At 42.2% G+C, this 22,000-nt stretch overlaps 2 protein-coding genes across 4 annotated transcripts; one reads left to right on the top strand and one right to left on the bottom strand.

The window, feature by feature from the left end:
• Positions 1-4,811: 4,811 nt before the first annotated feature.
• zgc:171929 (uncharacterized protein LOC100124596 homolog) lies at positions 4,812-6,401 on the top strand. Its single transcript, XM_044042514.1, has 3 exons — positions 4,812-4,857; positions 5,568-5,757; positions 5,880-6,401. Exons 2-3 carry the CDS (start codon positions 5,643-5,645, stop codon positions 6,224-6,226), a joined length of 462 nt encoding a protein of 153 aa, XP_043898449.1. The 5' UTR covers positions 4,812-4,857; positions 5,568-5,642; the 3' UTR covers positions 6,227-6,401.
• Positions 6,402-6,974: 573 nt separating this feature from the next.
• Positions 6,975-20,979, bottom strand: LOC122779803 (myotonin-protein kinase). Of its 3 annotated transcripts, XM_044042435.1 has the most exons (15): positions 20,412-20,979; positions 16,213-16,304; positions 15,704-15,787; positions 15,443-15,538; positions 15,206-15,354; positions 14,798-14,891; positions 14,465-14,662; positions 14,122-14,370; positions 13,155-13,234; positions 12,964-13,060; positions 12,695-12,858; positions 11,424-11,521; positions 9,608-9,669; positions 9,284-9,373; positions 6,975-8,492 (listed from the first exon to the last, which is right to left on the bottom strand). In XM_044042435.1, exons 1-15 carry the CDS (start codon positions 20,575-20,577, stop codon positions 8,391-8,393), a joined length of 1,821 nt encoding a protein of 606 aa, XP_043898370.1. In that variant the 5' UTR covers positions 20,578-20,979; the 3' UTR covers positions 6,975-8,390. The 3 variants fall into 3 exon arrangements, with proteins under 3 accessions (XP_043898370.1, XP_043898369.1, XP_043898371.1); XM_044042434.1 differs by having other exon boundaries at positions 9,284-9,669; XM_044042436.1 differs by lacking the exon at positions 9,608-9,669 and having other exon boundaries at positions 8,401-8,492.
• Positions 20,980-22,000: the final 1,021 nt, after the last annotated feature.

Here is a 22,000-nt window from a genome sequence, read left to right as displayed (position 1 = left end):
GTCAGAATGGACTAATTTAGCAACAGAAGTGGAACAATGTAGCAGCAGGTGAAGTAGTGGCTTTATGGATTGAAGAACTGCAAACTTCTTGATTTGTGCAGCAGGGACTGAATTAATTATGCAGTAGCTGTATATCAATATGTATATTTTTTTTACACAGACTGAGGTTTTGTGAACAACTTTATGAAGACTTCATCTCCTCCTGGGCTTACTTTCTTGCTGAATGAACTTGGCCAAGGATACTACGCGATTGCATCAACAAATAAAATAAATAGCGTGTGCATTTGCATTATTATCTACACTGACTGTGCGCTGTTTGGTCTGAGAGAGAGAGAAACTGTCTGTCACCTCTTCCGTCCTCTCAATAGTCATCTGTATTGTTGTCCATTTCCTCTTGTAGCTCTCATTGTGACACTGCTGTTCCTCATTTCTATAATGTCTGTGTGTGCCAGAGATTCAGCGAGAGACAGCTGCTCGTATTTGTTTATCCAGCATCAGTAATTTGTGTTTCAGCAGATTTCTTTTTTTGTTTTTGTTTTTTACTGTTGAACGTTAAACTGAGTTGCTTGTTTTGATGTGGGAAAGAATAATAGAGCCCAAGTAGCATCCTGTTATTTTGTTATGTCTGACTATCTTAGATTAGATTAGATTAGATTAGGTTAGAATAGCTTAGATTTTACTTTGTGTATACCACACTTGGGAAACTCACTCAGAACTACACTATGATATAAAATAAGCAATATAAAATACACAAATTCAAAAAACAGGGATGAACAACAACATATTTTATATATTTACATATGTTACACACCTAAATCATAGGCACAGATAAAATGAACTGCAAGCAGCACGTGAATAAAGTGCAGTGACACACAGTTATTGCACATGATTATTGCACAGAAAAATATGGCACATACACAACATAATTGAGTAGGGATATGACAGGCTGGAGTTGTCGTAGTGCAAATTCCAGAGTCTGTATTAACATACAGTGCTTTTTGACATTTTGATGTCACCACTCAAAACTCTCAAGCCACTAAAGTTTCCATTCTCAATGTGTGTGTGTGTCTTGCCAATCAAGGACACACCATAATTCAGAATAGAGAAGCGAGAACCACCTACTTTCAGATTTTGAACACTGAAGTCAAAAATAACACATGAATTTACCGATGTAGGCAGAAGTGAAGAAACACTTTGGGACCCCAAGTAACGTCTGACCTGCTGACCTCAGACCGCGGGCTGGGGGTGTGAAGCTGTAGCAGGTCAGTGATGCAACGTTAGGGGCCATATATATGCGCCCTTTTGTGCGTTCCACTTAAAAGCACTTTCTTATTTAAACAGGTAAAAAGACTGTTCGGACAGTCCAGGCGTGTGGTTATAAAAGCATGAATTATCATCTCCAAATATAGCAATGCATGTACTGAAAACCTCTGTCACAGTTTTCAGTAAATGACTTCAACCAGTAGGGGTCCTTCTCTGATCATGCTTATGAGAGAAAGATGCTTTTGAGCGCACACTCACACACTCAAATACAGGCGAGTGTGTGTGTGTGAATGTGTACTTGTATTTATATCTTTGTGAGATCCAAGAACAACGTAGAAACCTGTCTTTGTGAGGACATTTTGACCCCACAAATTTCAAGTTTTTTATTTAGAGTTAAGACCTGGTTTTAGGGTTAGGGTGAAGTGCTTGGTAACGTAGGGTTATGATGTGTCTATCTCTGATGTGTCCTCAATCTGATATATAAACAAGTCTGCGTGTGTGTGTGTGATTGCATGTGTGTGTACGCTACAGAGAACAAACTTGGTGGAATTCATTCACAGGGTAAAGACTAAAGACTGGCGCACACTGTTTAACGTCCACTGTGTACACAGAGTGTTTGAACAGCATTGTTTTCTTTTACCAGACTCAGAGAGGACCGAGGCTTATGGGCAAACACATGTATCGTCCACCTGGGATAAGTACAGTAAACAACTGTGAATGAGCCAATGGTGGGAAATGAATTCTTACTTTAAAAGATACAATTCTCAATTGCAATGTAAAGCCTACAAGGCTCATCCTTAGTCTTCCAAGTCTGCCACTTCCACTTGAATATTTAAACAAACCATTACAATGAAATTAACATGAAATCCACAACTTCTAGTGAAGCATGTGCTGCAAATAAAGCTTAATGTGCGAAAATTAGAAAATTAGTAAAACTAATACAGAGCTATTCATTCATGTTAGACAGACGTCGTCCGTGAAGGGCCATGTTTTTGTCTTTTACAGAGTGAAGCTATAGCTTCTTACCATTTCATTTCCATGCTGCAGCACTCGGGCTGTTGTTTTGCATACAGTTAGAGCGCAGCTTGGAACAGCAACAGCACACGGTACAGTCAGCAGGCTGCCGGGAAAACGCTAACACCATCAACATCGGCGCCATATCGCCTTTCACTCGTTTGGTGATTCATAATCAAAAGGGAACTCCATTTCAGTTCACTATACTTAATGTCAATTTATAATTGTGTTGAGTTGTTATTTCTGTATGTTTTCTTTAGTAATATATTCATTTTGCATCATAAATATGTTTTATTTAGAAATATGTATCGGTCCACGTTGACACAGACACTTTTATTTTGAAATTCTGCGAAACCGCTGCTGCTCCTGAAAAGTTGCTTTTTTCCAAGAAGTACGATTTTTGGCCAGACTAGATGCTCATTGGCCCCTGGGTCATTTGAATTTGAAACCATCTAGATAGACTCTCCATTTATGGTATTTTTTTGTTTTTAGGAAAAGTAACATGCTCCGGGTGGGTGCGTGGGTTTTCTCCAGGTTCTCCAGTTTCCTCCCACAGTCCAATAACATGCAGATTTGGGGATTAGATAAACTGGACACTTTAAATTCACCATAGGTGTGAGTGTGAGAGTGGATAGCTGTTTGTCTCTATGTGGCCCTATATCAGCTGGAATTGGCAGCAGTGACCACGGCGACCCCAGCGACCCCGGCGACCCCAGCGACACTTTAACCCTTAACGGATCTGTGCCGCAGGTGCACCCATGCTAAATTGCAGTGGGAGTAATCCACAACACCTTATATGGACATCCTGGGGGTGTGTGTTTGTTTATAGGTCACTTATTCAGGCTTTAAAAAAAAAATCATTTTTTTCAGCAATAATTGTGCAGAAGTCACAAAATTTGACTGTTTTTTATTTTTGTTGTTCAAAAAAAATGAGTGAACTTTGAACTGTGGCGTTTTTCCAAATTTCACAAATTCAATCCGATTTTAAACATTTTTAGTACTTTTACTGTGTAAAAACGATATTTTTTCATCAGATTACCTATAGCTTGTGCTGAAAGTTAGGATATAAGACAGTCTATGTTGCACATTCTAATAGCTACTGTATATACTGTACATGTTAACATAGCAATGGAAAAAAGCAACCAAAATGCTGTGTGTTTTAAGGGTTAATAAATCAATATCTTTAATTTCACTGTTATTTTATGCCTTAAATATTTTCTGTGTGTGTTGCTGTTTCATTTTAACATGACATAACATAAGAACCTTTTCCACTGGTGCCGTATACGGGCTGTTGTGTGATTATAGTGCTTTACAGTTTGTACAACATTATTCACCTGACGTTCTTGGAGTGACCTCTATTGATATTTGCATGACGAGCTTTAGTCCCGGGCCACATTTGTATTTGCTATGCAGAGTCCAGTGAAATAAGGTGGAGATGCATTCAGTTGATTTTCCTCTTTAGTATACACTGACAATTCAAACAATTAGATAAAGGCGAGCAGTTCACTTCAGCCACTTGTCATTGTTCACGGGCATTCACAGAGTTGACATAAAAAAACTAAAACCCCAACACATTTGTGAGCAGTGAAACCTTCCCTTGATTCATCCATTCATCATCAGTTTAATCTTCTTCTGTGTCTGAGCGGCCGCTGTGGATCCCAGCATGCACTGGGAACATGGGAGAGAAAGTGCCATCATGTTATGTGGAATTATGTAAACACCTTTGTCAATAAGAGACAACAAATGTTTGACATCTTTTCAGCGCACGTGAATGGCTGCGTAATCCCAGCACACAATCGCCTAGGAGAAAGGGCCTGATTTACCTAGCAGTTAAAGCTGTGGCTCCTCTGTGCTTTCTCCTGTTACTCCGACCGTGCCCTTTGTCTAGGGCCAGGGTTTGGTCTGGGGCCAAACTTTGCATGTCAAGGGCCACTTGAATGTGATTCTCCCCGGATTCTCACTACCTGACATGCAAAACCGGTGGGGGACCAGTTAAAATGGCGCACGCGCACAGTCAACACAGGTGTGCTCCAGTCAAAACACTGACTGACCCCCCCTCCACTCCCCACTACATAGCTCCAAGAATTTCCTCAGTGATGATCAAGTAGATCAGCAGAAGTAAAGGACTCAGAGAACACGAAAGGATGCCGAGGTCTTTCCTTGTAAAAAAGAAGCGTGGGCCCTGTGGAGCGTGGCAGTGGAAGGAACCGGAACAGCATGAGTGGAAAGAAGATGACACACTTGGTAAGAACTTTTACATCAAATTATGTGACATCCTTAAAACGCTAAGAAATTGTCACTTAAGAACACTTGTGTTATTGCTTTGCAGAGTGTGACAGCATGAAGGAGCAGAGATGCAGCAGCAGTCCCGACACTCAGCATCCCATCACTATGCCTCAGTCAGCAGCCACTTTAGGACACGGGACAGCAGCAAGAATGAGAGTGTCATTACCAGGAGGAGCAGGAGGAGCAGGAGGAGCAGGAGGAGCAGGGGCTGATGCCAGGCTGAACTGGTCCACACTGATGCTCCGGAGCTCCTTCTACCATCACAGTGCACTGGCACCAGTCACCAGAGCCAAGGTAAGCTCTGACACAGTCACGCCGCTTTACTTTCACTCTGAAAAAAAATGGCTGAAATCTGTGCGGTGGACTAAGAGAGTGACTGAGGGCAGACAGGAAATTGGGAAACGTTATGGGTCACCACAAGGCCATGAACTCAGCACTTTGACAGGCGTTTAATGGCAATGTTTTTCTGACATTTTGACATTTTAACAGCGTGATGTTGATGACATGCAAATAAGCTCACAATGACTTTTTTTTTTAACCATCCTTGAATGAACCCTTGAAAAGTCGTCATAAAACAAATTTAACCAACAATGAGGACGTTTGTCGAAATCCTTATTCATCCATTTTTAACACCAGTGGTGATGAAATATAAGTGTGCGTTGCCTATAATTAAATGTTCTGATTTTATTACATGAGACCAGTGATTCCCAAAATGTGAGCCACCTGTACTGCAAGTGAGCCGTGATGAGTTTTGTAATTAAGTTTTAAATAGATGTGTTATCTTTCTTTTTATCTGACCTATCTGGATATGCAAATTCATATTTCTGCCTGTTTACAGCTTCTTCATGTTAATGTGGGGTTTAATATTGTGAGATTTAATTTGCATGCGTCCAGTGTCAGTCAGCTTTGAGTTTACCTTTGAGCAAGAATAGAAAATGCCTGATTCTAATTGTTATTTATTCAGCCATTTTCTTAACTGATCTTTCTGAACTTTCCCCCCGCAGCCACGTCCTCGTACGTCCCCAGGCTCGGGCGACTTTGTGTGCTCGGTGTGCCATAAGATATTCCCTCTGCAGCGTATGTTAACCCGGCACCTCAAGTGTCACAGCCTGCTGAAGAGGCACCCGTGTCGATACTGTGGCAAAGGATTCAACGACACCTTCGACCTCAAAAGGCACATGCGAACACACACAGGTCAGAAAAGCTTTAAATTGAATGTGACACAACTATAAGACTACAATATGAAATTGCAAGAGCCTCCACAACACACAGACGTGCGCTGAAAATAAAGTCTTTTTGTCTCCCCCTGCTTGCAGGTATCCGTCCCTACAAGTGTGAGTTGTGCGAGAAAGCCTTCACCCAGCGTTGCTCTCTGGAGTCGCACAAGAGGAAGATTCACGGCGTTCACCAACAGTACGCCTACCGCCAGAGACGCTCCAAGATCTTTGTGTGCGAAGACTGCGGTTTCACCTCTGGCCGCCCTGATGAATATTTCCTCCACGTGAGACAGTGTCACCCCGGCAGCCCTGCCCTCCGCAGGTACTACCGCCGCCAGGCCCACGACAGCAGCAGCGGCGGCGGTGGTGGCAGTGGTGGCTTTGCATCAGCGGACTGTAAACTCAATCCTTATTTGCTGTACTCAAACCCTGCTTACTTTATGTAAGTTTTTTGTATTACAGCGGTTCCACAAGCAGCTTATCACCAAAGTCATCAGTTTCCAACCAAAGTCATCAGTTTCCAACAGGCCACACATGTATGTGACCTATACCCTTTGTTTCAGTCTTAGATTTGCTGTATGTATAGCCACTTTATCAACGTGTTACACTTTCTTGTTACAACTCGTGTTTATTTTTAGAATAAAAAACAAAAAAAAAAATAAGTGCTCTGAATGTGTTCTTGAAGTATTTTCATTCTGAAAAAAGCAAACATTCAGCCTGTAAACTTCTGTTGACAGGAGGAAAATGTCTGCGGAAATGTTTTGGTTCATGTTCATCGAGGTATCAACAGAACATTTTATTACCATCTCAATATGAGCATTTTAGCCAAAGTTGGTGCAATGTATATATATATAGATATATATATATAGATATATATATCTATATATATATATGTAGTTGTATACACAAATGTCCAGTTGTGCTATATCAATGTTGCTGTAGGTGGCAGAAAAGGCAGTTAACGCCTTTCCTGTTACAAACTCTAAATGATTATTATAATACATGAGCTTGGTTCCAACCAAATGGAGGATAATGCAAAAAAATGAACTTCCACGTGATGCATCGTTTTTTTGAAACTCTCAATAAAAACAGAAACCCTGATTGTGTCTATAATCATTGCTGAGTGCAGAGTATTTTGAATGATTGGACTATTCTATAGATTCTAAATAAAGCACAATAAAACACATCAAACAGTAAATTTAAAAACCATTTATTTGTCCATGATTTCACAATTCATATTAGGGTTACACCGTGTCAACCGCACTTTTCTCCTCCACCTGTGCTTGTGTGTATTAAATGTGCAAGTCAACGTCATGCTTAAACACACTGTGACCCGTGTGTCGAAGCACTTTTAAAGTACATTTTTTGTGTATTTCCCTTAAATATTGTTAAGCTTATACAGTAAAAAAAAAAGGTAAAGAATCAGAATCATACATTTTCCTGAATGAGATGCAGCAGAGACTAGATGCAGCACAGTGCAGTGTATTTGACTCCACTCTCCTCTGCTGCTTCTCTCTACATCTCGAGTTTACATTCTACAGTTAAACCTGGAACTGACTTTATTATTTATTGATACTGTCAATGTATCGTTGCAGTCAAGACCACATTCACAAGACCAATATGGTCTTTCACTGAGAGTCTTGATGTTGTTTGCGTGGTCTTGGGTTTGTTTCCAGATAAATCCATTATAGTCATTTTGATATTTTATTTGCTTGGGAAATATACAGTACAAGGGGGTCATTGGGATATTTGTCATGTTGAAAAATAAAAGAAACTCTGTCGAGCATTCAAAAATATGAGAGATCTGCCCGAGTTACATCTGTGCTTTATGTTTGACATCACATCACTCGGAGTGTCCAACGTCATGCAGCACATCACACTGCAAGAGCAACTCAGAACCTTTGAAATACTGAAAAAGGACAAACCAAACCAAAGTGCAGATACATGAGACACATGAAAAACCATAGAACTATGGTATAGGCACCGCTATAAAGTGTGAGTGTTTTGATTTGTACTGGACACACACACACATCATTAAAAGCCCCGTCATCTCTTCAGTCATCGTTCCATAATATTGTAAGGTCTCAACCTTACTATGTAAAGTGCCTGGTAACGCAAGTGGAAAGAGTGATTTGGCACGACACAAATAAAACTGATTTTAAAATAAATCTGTGCAGGACAAATAGTTTCTTACTCTCCGTTTGCTACAAAAGTAGAACAAAAAGAAAATCGTGTTTATCGTGTTTGTGCCTTCAGTATCTCATAAAGTCACTGATGAGTTGTGTTTCAAACTTCATGTACGTCTTTCTCAGGCTTGTACACTTAGATATCAGTGTCTGAGATTAGATGAGTCTCTTTTTCCTCAGTGGTCTTTGAGCTCTTAGTGCATCTTAGTCATGATTTTCATTCTGGTGAGCAGGCAAGGTGGGTCAGAGAGATGTCCTCATCATGTCTTCCTCACTAGCTCCCAGCAGGATTGCCTCACCAACGTTCATTTAAAAGGTTCATTCCATTCTTTGCGTCTCCTTCTTCCTTTCTCTTACTTGGGAAGCTGAGAGTGAGTGAACGTCGTTGAGCATGGTCCCGTGGTCCAAGTCAGTGTGTGTGCACTCAGGAGAGCTCAGTGTAACAATGCCTCTCCCAGACCTCAACCTCCCCCAGCTCTGCACACACCAGCAGGTACGACTCACTCATCGTCTGCGGTAGGTGAACCTGAAGGGATGAGCACAGCGCGCCATATGAGAACGGTGAGAGCGGAAGTCTTTGTATTAGATTCATGATCTGTCAAATGATTGTGTGGAACAAGCTTTTTTAATTTAACGCTTAGTACACAGAGCATTTCAGCTGTTTTTTTCCCCATTACTTTTCCATTAAAACATACAGTTTATACAGAGGCTATACAAATGTGCACTACAGAGTGTCTTATATCCTTTTTACCAACCATACAAAGACACCTGAGCCAAAAGAATTCATATTGATTAAAACCGGACTGAATTTGTGAAATTTGGAAATACTTGGCTCGTTTTTAATGAACAGAAAGAGAAACGGTCTAATTTTGGGACATCTTCGACAATTACTGCTACTTTATATCACTACTAAAAATGCGATATAAAATGAATCACAACTTTACCTCAACAACACATAAGAAGCCAGAAAATGTGAACTATAAACACACACCCCCAGGATGTTCGTATAAGGAGTTTTGTGTGATTCCCACAGCAATTGATCATGGGTGCACAGATCTGTGCCACAATAGGTCTATTTATGAAACAAATTGTTCGGGTTGCTGTTGTTTGTAACAGGAATTGCACACACTGACATTCCCAAAAGACTATAAACAGGTTATGCTATCTAAACCAGGTTAATTGTGGTCATTTCATTGACTTTGCTTTGTCTTTTACATCAGAAATAATCAGATTAGTCTAGAGCTCCTGTTAAGAATAAATCACCGACAAACATATATATGTATGTAAGATTATGAGAGTTGTGGCTTTTGTCTGTACCCTGTGGAACAGGAGCAGGTGACGGTGGAGAGAAAGCACCAGCGGGTAATGGCAAGTTGGGGGCGCTGTCCTCCTCCTCCTCCTCCTCGTCTGTAACACATGCAAGTCAGAGCAGTGAACAGACAACAGAGGCTGTACAACAAAGAGCCAAGTGGACACATCACATGTCATAGATATACTTTCTGTCTGACTTCTGAAGAGCTTTCTGCGAATGAATCCGACAGTCGCACAGGTTTCGTGCCGAGTAAAAAGGTGTGTTTTTGTTTTTTTCCCCATGTCAGGCAGTGATGAAAAAATATGGAAGTGGATTAAAGAGAGGCTTACATCCCCTGGTGCATCCACACAGTGGGCAGGCACAGCAAGGGATGCTGGGTAGATACTCAGCTCTGTGATTGAAAGAGGAGAGAGAGGAACATTTGAGTGCTGTTGCAGGCAGTTAAACCTTGAGATGCATAAACCCTGCTGGCCCGAGAGACAAAGAAACAGGACCGAAAACATCGTGTATGTGTGGTGATGAGGGAGGGGGACAGTGTGACTGTGACAGGGGGTGAGTGAAGTGAAGCAAAGCATGTGACTGTTGTGTTTGTATCATAACACGCGGAGAAAGTGTGCACTTCATGCATATTATCCACATGCTGCTGCAACCACAGGAGATCTTCGTCGTCTTTATTCACAGCGCCTTCATCCACGAGTCTATAGCAGCGGGAAGACCTCCACTCCTGTGTTTCTAAAAAGCGTATGACTAACTATTGATTTATGGAGAAGGGCATTCAGGTCCCTGCATACCCAGGCTATTCTTAGAGTGGGTATTTACCACCATGTCCTGACTGAGGCCTCCAGTATAAGCAGATGCTGCAGGGTCTGTGCAGCGCCGTGTTTATTCAGATTGTCTGGAACTCATTCCACCTCACATTTATGTTGCTCTTAGGAAACTCGGGACTGTAAAGTAGTGCTTAGGTTTTATGGGTGTCTCTGTGATTAGATCATGTTACTGAAATAAGAAACAGCCTATGAGTCGTTTTTTTTATTTTTTTTAAAAACCTATACACTAAAAGATCCAAAATGGATATTATAACCTGAATTAGGAGCTTTATGGCCTTTATGTTACACTGGAATTGGCACACTTCCATGGAGGTCACCATGTTTGTTAGGCCCTTGTCCTTAATGTTTTGTGGATTTCATTGCTTTCCATGTAATTTGCAACAATAAATACTCCTTATTCTTATTTGTTTCTTCTTTCAGCATCTCCCTTTAGGAGGGGTCACCAAAGCAGATCATCTGCCTCCATCTTGCCCTCCCATCCCTTGTGTCTTCTTCTGTTACACCACCTGTCCTCATGTCTTCCTTCACAACATCCATGAACCTTCTCTGATGTCTTCCTTTTTTCCTCCATCTCCATCTTCTACACACTTTGTCCAATACAATCACTATTCCTCCTCCACATGTGACCAAACCATCTCTGCTCCACTTTATTTCTATACCCTTCGACCTGAGCTGTCCCTTAAATGAGGTCATTTACAGTCCTGTCCATCCAGGTCACTCCCAACAAAAATCTCAGCATCTTCAGCTCTGACACCTCGAGCTCTGTCTCACTACTGTCTTGTAGACCTTCCCTTTCACTCTTTTCTTTCCTCTTTGCATTGGCCATTGCTTTGAATGGATAACGCCAGGTATTTAAACTCATCCACTTTCTCTACCTCCTAGCATCTTCACCCGTACCACCTGTCTCACTGTCATTCACACGCATATATATTCCGCCTTGCTCCGACTAACCTTCATTCCTCTTCTCTCCAGTGCATACCTCCGCCTCTCTCTTCCACCTGTCCCTACTCTCACTACAGATTACAATTGCATCCGCAAACAACGCAGACTCCTGCCTGCCCTCATCCGTCAACCTGTCGTCACCGTTGCAAACAAGACGGGGCTCAGAGTTGATCCCTGGATGTAATCCCACCCTCACCTTGAACCCATGCGTCACTCCGGCTGCTCACTTCACCACTGTCCTCAAACATGTCCTGATTCTATTGGTACCTATGATGCAATGGTATGCTCAAGTAAGCGTAAGAGGGAACTTTAATGATAATGATGATGAAGATGATGACGGTGTGTGGAAGAGGAAGCACAGACACCGTTCCCTTGCCTGTTTCTCTGGAGGCTCTCCAGTCCTGCATCTCACCCTTCAGTCGCTCCATCTCCTTCTCGAGCTCACAGCGTCTCATCTCAGCTTCTTGTAACTTGCTGGTGAATAAAGTTGTGAAAGACTGTGAGTTTTATGTTAGATACACACATTACAGTGTAGTGACAGAGTGATTAGTGGTCTGTATGAGGCTGACATAAAGCCTACAAGATCCTTAAAGCCTAAATGACTTCACTAAGCACACGCCGTAAAGATAGATGTGCACCACCCCTCTGTCATGTGACCACAACATGAGTGTAAGGTTACTATTATGGTTACCGTTTGGTGGTCAGTGCACCATCACAACTCTGGAGGTTTAAATACACAACTGCTATTGCTACTCAAGGTTGTGATGTTGGATGTTGAATGTCCTTATTTTGCCTTTTACAGAATTCTAAAAATGACTTTAACCTTTTTTTTCATGGGGCAATATCAAGATTAGTCACCCGCATTCAGAGGTCTTGGCAGCCTTAAGAGGCTTCATGGAAATTAACATTTATAAGTCAGGTTTAGTCATGTTCTGAGTATGGATAAATATAGAGTCACAAAGAAGTTTTAAAATGTGTGATTCAAGATTTCCTGTTCCTGATACCTGAGAGGAATGTTGTGCAGATTTTTTCGACTCTCTAAATAGACGGGTGGGAAAAGGTAGTAAAAGTATCCTCACAGAAAATCACATTTCGTACATAAACAAGTTTGAACGTGTCACAGTGTATTCAGCAGTTTTCCAACAACCCCTTTCAGAACAACCTGGCTAGTGAGTGAGGAGCTGGAGTATATAGGGAGGGCTGATTGCAGGAAATGAGGAGCAGCTGTCATCACAGGTGTGTTGTGTTGGCTTAATGAGGAGGTGTGTCAAGTATTTGAGATATGCAATTGTTTTATCTTGTAATACAGCATATTCTTTTAGGAAGAGGATGTTGATGCTATGAGGCAAAATAATGATCTTATCTAGTTGCCCTTTGTTCCTAAACTTAACCACTCTTTTGCACCTAAACTTTACTCACAAGGAAATGGTTGTCATCAGATTCATTTCAGCCAGAATCTCTAAAAGTGGAGGAAACACTATTGCATTTATATGTGGAGAAGTTAATAAATAATACAATTTGTGTTGTAAGCCAAATTTGAGTACACACCTGTCCATGGTTTGCAGATACAAAGTTGGCTCTTGGTCACAAGAATTGAACTGACACCAATATGAGTGCTTTAAATGTAACATTTGTGTAATATGTTACCTCTGCAAGTCTTCATCAAGTACTGATAACTGCTCAGTCTCCTCCTCCTCCTCCTCAGTGGTGGTTTGGGTGGATGCAGCACAGCCTTGTTCCAGAGAGAGTGGCAGCTCCAGCAGCGCAGGCAGGGAGTGCGGCAGAGTATCTGTGAGATGCAACAGCTGGCTCTGAATTCAAACCACAGGTAGGTTGGATTAGGTAGGTTGGATTCTGGATCGATACATAATTAGGAGAAAGCTTTGGAAGCTTACCATTTGTGCCCGTTGTCTCACCAGTTTCTCCGCGGTGTACAGATTCTCGCACTCCCTGAGCCTTGTGCGGTCAATCTGCATCATGATGTCATGACTGCGGTCGATGGCGCCCGTCTGACTATAGAAGACAGTTCAATCAAACAGCACACAGTCAAAATGCATATGAAGGCAAGTTAGAGGTGAATATGAGAGGTAATTAGTTATGTATTCACCTGGTGGCAGTGTAAGAATACCCAACAAAGGCCAAGTGTATTCCTATTGGTGCTCTGTCCATTACATCAGACAATGTTTCCTGCAGAACAGAATAACCACAAGTGGCCGTTATCGTCTTTGAATTGTGTAGTTAATGTGGTGATGGACAAGCAGCACCCATGGAAATAGTAGTAATGGTGACAAAACAGCAAAAGTAAGTAATGACTCTGATCTTTGGCCTTTTCTGTTGTTTGCATGAAGCTTAAGTTCTTGTTTAAGTATCAGTGTTTTGTATGACATGCGAATTCAGTCACTTGGTGGTGGAGCAGTGTTGCACTTAGATGAAAATGGATTAATTGAGCCTTAAGAGGAGTTTCTTCCTTCTATTATGGGATACAGCTCGTCCATATTGATTGGACAAAATTGGACATGGACACACAGGACGTGCTGTTCTGATCCCTGAGTCAGACCTGATGTGTGTGTGTTGAGAGATTAACAAGCTGACAGTGCACCTAACATTACATCGCTATCAATACTTAGGTTGGGCAGACATTATGGGTCCCGAGTGGGTTTGTCCGTGGTTTCCATGGTGGCCCCTCCTGTGTTTGAGTAACCATTCCAGACTACCTGGGTACAAAATGGGTACGAGGTGGGCAAATTATGGGCAAATGTGGTTTCAGTGACTCTGGCCCAACAAAGGAAGCCCATGCAAACAGGAGTGGGGCCACAATGGGAGCCAAGGACAAACCTGCTTGGGACCCATACTGTCAGCCCGAATATAACCTCTATGGGGCCCCACATGGACACGCAGCCTGGGGGTATGTTCATTATGGACATGGTATGGGTATGAAGAGATTGGATAATATTACAGTGAGTTATTCATTCATTGTCTACTTCTTCATCCTCCACATGAGGGTCATTCAGATGCAACATTTGCACTAGCATCAGTGCATGACATGGAGTGTAACAGTATTCTCTAAAACAAACCGCTTCAGTTAGACAGTCATCCAGAATGTCAAAGTTGGACGTGTCAGTCGGATTGGACACATCGGGTCGGTAGGGGGCAGAGAGCTTATGCAGGGAACCCCAGTCCAGTCCACAGAAGAACGGGTGGCTCCTGAAGTCACTGAAGTCTTTCCTCCCCAGACGGATTTCCCTCTCACAGATGAGCCCAGTGATGAAGGAACGAGCCTTGTCGGAAATCTCAGGGCCAGAAGGAGGGAACTCAAAATACTCCTGTGAGAAAAACGACGTAATGCACAGGACTGCCTGGTGTATACACTGTTATTTCTGAGTGTCCATGGATGGATGGATGGATTTGTTTGTGTACCTGGAAGTTGATGATCTTAGCATACGTTAGCGAGATGGACTCTGCATAGAAAGGTGTTGTCCCCAGCAGCATTTCATAGGCACAGATACCCAAAGCCCACCAGTCACATTCAGGACCATAACCTCCACCTCCATCAACTGCTCTTAAAATCTCTGGAGACAAGTAGTCTGGGGTCCCAACTGCTAGAGATGAGTGGACCTGCAATGAAAGCAAAGGGCTAATGGATTATCAAAATAGCACAAGACTATTATTTTGTTTACTATAGCTGGTCTTGATCCATGATTTGCTGTGTGTTTGGTTGTGAGAATCACTTTCACAAACACCAAAACCAACCATGCCATCATCCAGGAGCCTGAGACAAGAACCAAAGTCCCCCAGTCTGATGTGTCCGTCAGCTGTCAGCAGGATGTTGTCAGGTTTGATGTCTCTGTGTCAGGAATAGTTAGTTCATCAGTTAGAAACAACAACTCAAAGAATAATTACTGTTTTATTCTCCATACACCGGAATGTCCACACAGTGACGTCTCATATGGTCTCAAATTGTGGTCTACTTGTATGTCCTTACCGTTTTAAACTATCCTAACTAGTCCTTTGGTCCAAACTTTGTCCTTTTAAAGGTACAGTATGTAAAGTGTATAATGTTTTTGTAGCTTTAGATTTAGCCTTTTATATGAGCTTACATGCATCTGAACCTAATTTGTAAATGAAAGTGATATCGGAGTGAGAGGGAGAGCAGTCTACCTGTGGACATAACCCAGTTTGTGGATAGAGTCAATAGCCATGACCATCTCAGCCAGGTAGAACTGAGCCATTTCCTCAGGAATTCTGTCTCCAAATTTACTGAGCAGGGTCAGCAGGTCGCCCCCAACATAGTAATCCATCACCAGGTACTGAGCAGGTTAAACACAGTATATGAAATAAATGAGCAGGGCATGAATATTTATTGCAATATGTGACACATTTAGTCTGTGTATGTACCAGAAAGTTGTCGTCCTGAAATGCATAGTGCAGTTCTGTGATCCAGCGTCTGTCACCCTTCAGTAAAACCTCCCTCTCCTCCTGGTAACACGCCGTCTGCACGAGACAGAAACAACCGCATAAAAGCCACAATTAGGAAGCCGTCCGTCTTAAATCAAAGAGCGGCCCCCTGTTATACTTTCCTTCCTCTTTCTCCTCCATCTCAATCCAGCATACATTCTTTATCCTGTGAGTGTGAGTGCAGATTTTGTTTGTGTGTACCTCGCCACGCCTCAGCATGTCCCACTTATTCATAATCTTCAGGGCGTACACCTCTTGTGTGTGTCGCATCCTTGCCACAGCAACCTGCAACAGAAGCATGCGGACACATGAGCGGCGGACGCACGGTAAATCATGCATTCTTTAAAGGTCAGGGGACAGGGAATCATCTGCAACAGTTTGATAGTGCAGTGTTGTTTATTATACAGTATAATCCCATAAAGCAGGGATCAGCAAGTAAATGTGGTCGAGGGCCAATTTTTTTGTAAGCAGTCGAATATTTGGGCCAAAACATCAGTGAAAGTGCCTTAAAACCCATGTTTGCAACAATAATGTGGACGTTGTTTTTAATCCACAGCTTGTTAAGAAGACAGTTGTGTGTGAGATACATACTTGTACTGTGCATCATTTCAGTTTTTAAGAATTTTACAGCTTCTTCTTCTTTATGCAAGTAGTTAATTTTACAGACATTTGCTCCCCAAACCTGGCCGTTACCATGAAAACATGCTCACCTCGCTGAATGTGCCTCGGCCAATCACCTTCAGGATGTGAAAGTCTTCTCGTTTGATGCGTGTCCTCTTCACCTGCCTCACCAGGGGCTCAGCTATGATGGAGGACAGAAAATGATGAGATTATGGTCGAGTAAAGTAGATCCCCCCCCCTCAAGTCAAGTGAAGTCACTTTATTTGCAGTTTCAAGACGGTGGCATCTGTAATACATGGAATAAAATAATACTCTAGGCTCCACTAACCAAGGCTTAAAATATCTAATAAATGACATAAACCACCAATACTAAAACAAATAAGTAAATAAAAAACAAAATAAATACATCATTAAACAATAGATGTATAGTAAATGTGTAGTAGCAGCTTTTTGGTTCCAGCTTGTCAGTGTAAACCTTTGAGGGGGGTAGCTCAAATCTCTGTTTAGAGAGTAAACAATGTTTTCCAACCGCTCTGACTGGTTGCAGTGTTGAGATGAGGCTCATTAATCAGCTGACGTTTACCACTTCTCCTCTCAATCAAGCGAACAGACAAAAAAAAGATAAAAAAGAGAGCAAAGAGCTGCTGGTTTTACAAGCAGCCTCACAATTGTGTTCAATGATGAGTTTTGAATCTAAGATTGTGAGCTATAAGACTGCACGTTTTTTGAACGCTCTAATTAAATGTTCTCCTGATGTCACACTGTCTTTTCCAGCTGTGCTCAAATGAAAGGGGTCTCCTTTAATCTCTGAAACATGCACATACTTTGCTGCTTGCCGTGCACTTCCAGATTAATGGAAGTTTATTTTATTTTTTTGTGCCATAAAGGGAAGGTCTCTGAATTGGAGTCTAAAAATAGCAGCGACCATTTATGAATTGAGGCAAGTTTTCCAGTCCATTATTTTCATTTTCATTCCTCTCCACCTAAGACACGGAGAGGAATGCAGGCGATGCAGAAACAGTGTAAACGTTGGGAACACACACTTCACACTGACCCCCCCACAGTTACAGCTCGAACAACAGGAGCCAAATGAGAAGACTCTATCCCAGGTTCATAGGACCTGCACTGCATCACTGGCTTGTAATTTTATGATGATGCTTTTCATAGAAATCAGCAATTTTGTTATTTATTTGTCATAAATGATGCCCAAACCTTACTGCAACTTTGAACAGGACCCTGTTATGTGAACACGCACGCCAGCATTGGTGTCCAGCACCTTGATAACGTTCACATTTGGCACAGTTTCTCTCTCTGCAGAGGACATGGACATTGCTTTCCATCCTGTTCTCTGCGCTTCCTGCACATGTATCCTCCCAAAAGTAACTCCGGAACTATAAAAAACACACGGTTGCATGAGAATCCGTATGTGTGTGTGTGTTTGGCTTTAATTAGCGCTCGCGGCCTCGACTTCTGTCATGATTTAAATGTAACTGAGTGTGATTCCCCTCCAATCGACACTGTCACTGAATCACACATAATGTTTTAGATTGAAGAAGTTAAGTTGTTTTTGGCATAGGGAACTGAGATTGTGAACACTTCTTTGCAGAGGAAGTGTGTGTCTGTCAGAATAGATTATTTTAACAGTTGAGCCGTGGGTATGAATGAACAAAAACAGAATGTACAGCACATATAAAGTGGGGGGGACACACACGAAAGCTTTGCGAATCCACGAGAGCTTGTGCCTGCGTGTGTTTATTCAATTCTGCCACCGCTGAGTGCTCTGCCCAGCTCTCTGCCAGCTTCCTGTCAACATGAACGGAAATCACTCTGCTCCAGGGTTTTTAGAGAATAACAAAAATGTACAATGTGTCACTGATATTTAAAGTTTCCATATTGCAAACTGTATGGCAATGCTGTCATTAAAGTACATGAATTCTATTTACCTTCACATACACACACTAAACTTGTCAACTCTGTTGGAACTACACGGTTTTTTGTTTTTTTTTTAAATATTTTTGAAGAAAACAGTGACGGAGACATGGCAAGTGCCTGTAAATGTTGACTCTGGCTTTATACCCATCAAGACATCAAGTTGTTACTCTGAAAGGCCTTGTAAGGAGTCACCAGAGTCAAGTTTTAGGAATAAGGTACATGGAGAACAGAGCTGGAAGAATTTGGTTACAGAGCTCATCTACAATTCACTTCTGTTTAGCCCTTCACACAAACATTTGAGCCATGTAGTGAGGTCGTCGTTCGTGAATTAGCGAGGGTAAAGATGAGAAATATGATTGGCAGTATCTGTATCAGCAGCAGAGTTTCAGAAAAGGTGTTCATCTAACGGAGAGGAGCTCAAAATCCCCAAACTTTAACAACATGCAGGTGAAACTCAACTATCTACTACTTTTCTGGCAATTCTGCCTATATTGGAGCTTGAGCTTGATTTTTGACTGATGGCACTTGGAGGAAGTGCTGTCTACGTGAAAGTTCTTGCTCTCAGAAGATGTTCAAATGCTTCTCCTAGTATACAATCTGCCTGAGCTCAGCACATGAGTCAATTATTTTCAAAAAAACTAAACAACTAAACAATACAAAAGATTGTACTTCTAATTGTTCTAATAGTTCTTGACCTGATGCCACATTTACATTCATATTCTATCTCTTTGTTAAAGGAGGAGCGATGTGCTTCATCACAGAATGCTCTGACACTGGATCCTCTTATTCCTGGTCACATGATGTGGTTACAGTTGGAATGATAGAGGTCGTCAAACACACCCAAATACCTCTTCAGCTACTTGACAATATAATACGGCCACATGCTTGATATATTCAGTCAATACAAGAAAGAGGGAGGAGAGAGATACCCACATAAATAACTACAACAAATGTAAGCATTGATTGTGTGTGAGTGTGTATTATTATCTACATGTGTCCACCATCTGTCTGTCTCAGGGGGATTTGAGTGATGTGACACCAGTTGAACAATGTCTGCGGCGAGTCGTTGACTTTCATGACCTTGTAATGGTCTCCGGTTGCTCTCGAGTGCTGCACCGCCTCATGGGTCACAACCCCCGAGGTCGCTGAGGCAGGTGCGTGTGGGTTTTTCAGCTCGGTTCAGCTCAGCTCATCAACACGAGCTTCAGTTCCTTCACTCAAAGCAGTCAGGCTCATTCCAGAGCTGTGACACGGAATACTTTCATAGCACGTGCCCCTGAACATGTCGACCTTGATCCGTCTAGTTTGTGGTTTGGATTCATTTAAATGCACATGTCTCCAGCATCATTGTACACGTCTACCTTAGGGTTTCCTTTAATAGACACCAAACCTGAGGATGAATCTGTTCCACACAACCATAGTCAGTCTGATACATAAGTTTGCTTATAACAAACAATACTAAAAGATTAAATACATGGTATTGGGCATCATAGAACACCGTAATGATTGTTGAGGATTTCAACCTCATCTCGTGCCTCTGTCAGTTAAATTATCTGGTTTTATAAAGCTTAATATTCACAGAGCTATCACTGATCGAGCCTCCTTTATATTTACATATTCTCCAGTCGGGAGCCAAAGGCATGTGCACAGATGAATGATGCTGTTCCTGCTCAATGCCCTCTCTGATCATAGAAGGCATCAACAGTAATGTTTGGATCTGGATGTAAATTATGATCTACTGAGTCAACCAAAATGACTCCAAAGCCGAGGCTGTTAAAAAGCCATCCTGCAGTGGTGGGTAGATGTGTATACAAATAAGAGTTATATCTTAAAATAACAGTATGAGCTTTGGTTTAAACTTCAGGTGGACTCCTAAATCCATCAAGATGTTTAGATCTTCATCACCTCACGTCATCCAGACTCAGCACCAACGGTAAGGGCTGAGAGTGTCCTCACTAAAATGTGTTTAACGTTTGAATCCAGTCTTTATTTTTGTGAATTGTCTCACATGCATTTGATTAATCTCAAACCAAAACTGAGACTGAGATGTTTTTAGTAAACGCAGCCACCGTTCCTGACCAGCTAAACAAAGCCGTTGCTATGGTTGCTACATGTTTGTAATGGTGGAGTTAATGAATGACTAATATTTGTGGGGGGAATGAAGCTGGATCAAGTGTTGTGTGTGTGTGTGTGTGTGTGTGTGTGTTTGTCTGATGCATCTGCTCATTCTCGACCACAGGGCGAACAATGACGCCGCAGAGCAACATGAACTGTCATTCTGATCAATATCACAGTCTGAAAAGATAATAAAAACATAAATGAACACACGGACAGCAGTAAGAGGGAAAGCACTCACCCCATTGCAGGAAACCAGAGACATATTTTTCCCTCGCAAAGGGGGACGAGCAGAACTCCTGGTAGACCCCCACCAGCAGGTCCAGCAGGGTCTGGAGGCCGACAGGTCCTGTCGACTGGGGACTCTGAGCCAGGCCAGGTGCGCCAAAGCCGGGGCCGGTTGACATGACGCCCAGTGGGTGAGGTATATGTGTCGGTTTAGGACTGCAGTGAAACCCTGGCGTTCATCTGATGTTGCTGAATTTACAGTGACACAAGCTGGGTCCTCTTTTTTTCCCCCAACTTGGTTTCCTCTTGAGTGTCACAGTTTACAGTAACAGCCCACCCTCACACTCACACACACATTCACAGACACATAGAGTCACTGTTTGGATCATCATCATCACCTGACCCCACCCACCCTCCTGTCCCTTCTGACCTGCCCTTTTTTCCCTCTGTAAACTGTGTTTACTGCACAGGAGCGTGTGTTATCTGTGCAAACATCCCTGTGTTTCCTCGCCTATAATGTCACCTTAATGTCCCTCTCTCTCCCCTCCCTTTTTTTGTCTTTACAAGTCACTTCCCTCCTCTGTCTGCCTGTCTGTCTGTCTGTCTGTCTGTGTCTCTGCGCTTGCTCTGCCTGTGACTCTCCATGGCTGTGAAGCATCTGTCAAGCCTGCACTTTCTCCAACTCTGGCTCAAGACCTTTTTTGGCAGTTAAGTCTCTCTCCCTCTCCTTCACTCTCTCTGTGTGTCTGTCTCACCCCCTCTATTCAAAGTAACAACAACAAAACTTTCTATTAAAACAATGGAACCTAAGTGAGAAGTGTGAACATGCACTAAATCAATTTCCTCTTTTCCTTTCAATTGAACCAATAATTCTTTTTTATCAGCCTTTCTTGTATTTGCCCTTCTTCCCTTTTTTTTCTTCCCACAGTGACAAAGCAAACAGGAACCACTGACCTGAATCACACTGTCATATTTTGAAGAGCAAATTGTGTCAATCATCTAAAAGGATTTCTTTTTTGTCTCCCTTCTGTCTCACCCCTCTCCGTCGTCCCCATGCCATGCTCCCCTCACTCCTCACTCGTTTCTTTGTCAGTGATGCAGCAGAGATTGTGTGTCTTCTTCCACTCTGTGTTTCTCCATTCTTTTTTAGTCCATCCTTCATGTGGAGCTCTTTGTGTCCACGCTCCCCTTTATCACCCCGTCTCTCTTTCTCCCATGACTTTTCCAGTACGCTGCCTCGCTCCTCTCCTCTCTTTATAAATACACCACAGCTGCCACACAGCACCGCCTTAAATGTGTAATCTCTCCAGTTTATAACTGTCTGTAACTGCATTGTCTGGATCAAACTCACTCTCTCACAGTGTGAGGGCGACGGATTTTATTGCAGCATATGATTTTTAAGATTTTCAGAGTTTTTGAAGTTACCAGTCACATGTGAGTCATTGGTTATGTTTGATATCTGATGCAAAATAGAATCAAAGTCCCATTGTCAATGTCTAGTATCCCCAAAGTTAGTTTTTCAGTTGTCAGATAGTAAATCGTTCCAAAGTCACTCTTAGTGACATCAGCTCCATATAACAAATATTTTCCAGTACATGAGGG

Source organism: Solea senegalensis, linkage group LG13, assembly GCF_019176455.1.
Source record: "Solea senegalensis isolate Sse05_10M linkage group LG13, IFAPA_SoseM_1, whole genome shotgun sequence".
Lineage (NCBI taxonomy): Eukaryota > Metazoa > Chordata > Actinopteri > Pleuronectiformes > Soleidae > Solea > Solea senegalensis.
This window is presented reverse-complemented; position numbering and strand designations above follow the sequence as displayed.

Bases quoted from the DNA above. Each gene is read 5' to 3' on its own strand.
- zgc:171929 (XM_044042514.1), top strand. From the start codon at position 5,643: ATGTTAACCCGGCACCTCAAGTGTCACAGCCTGCTGAAGAGGCACCCG. The intron at 5,758-5,879 runs GTCAGAAAAGCT...CCCTGCTTGCAG, and splicing joins GCACATGCGAACACACACAG to GTATCCGTCCCTACAAGTGT.
- LOC122779803 (XM_044042434.1), bottom strand. From the start codon at position 20,577: ATGTCAACCGGCCCCGGCTTTGGCGCACCTGGCCTGGCTCAGAGTCCC. The intron at 15,539-15,703 runs GTACACACAAAC...TGTCTCGTGCAG, and splicing joins ACATGCTGAGGCGTGGCGAG to ACGGCGTGTTACCAGGAGGA. The intron at 12,859-12,963 runs GTGAGACAACGG...GTTTGAATTCAG, and splicing joins TGTACACCGCGGAGAAACTG to AGCCAGCTGTTGCATCTCAC.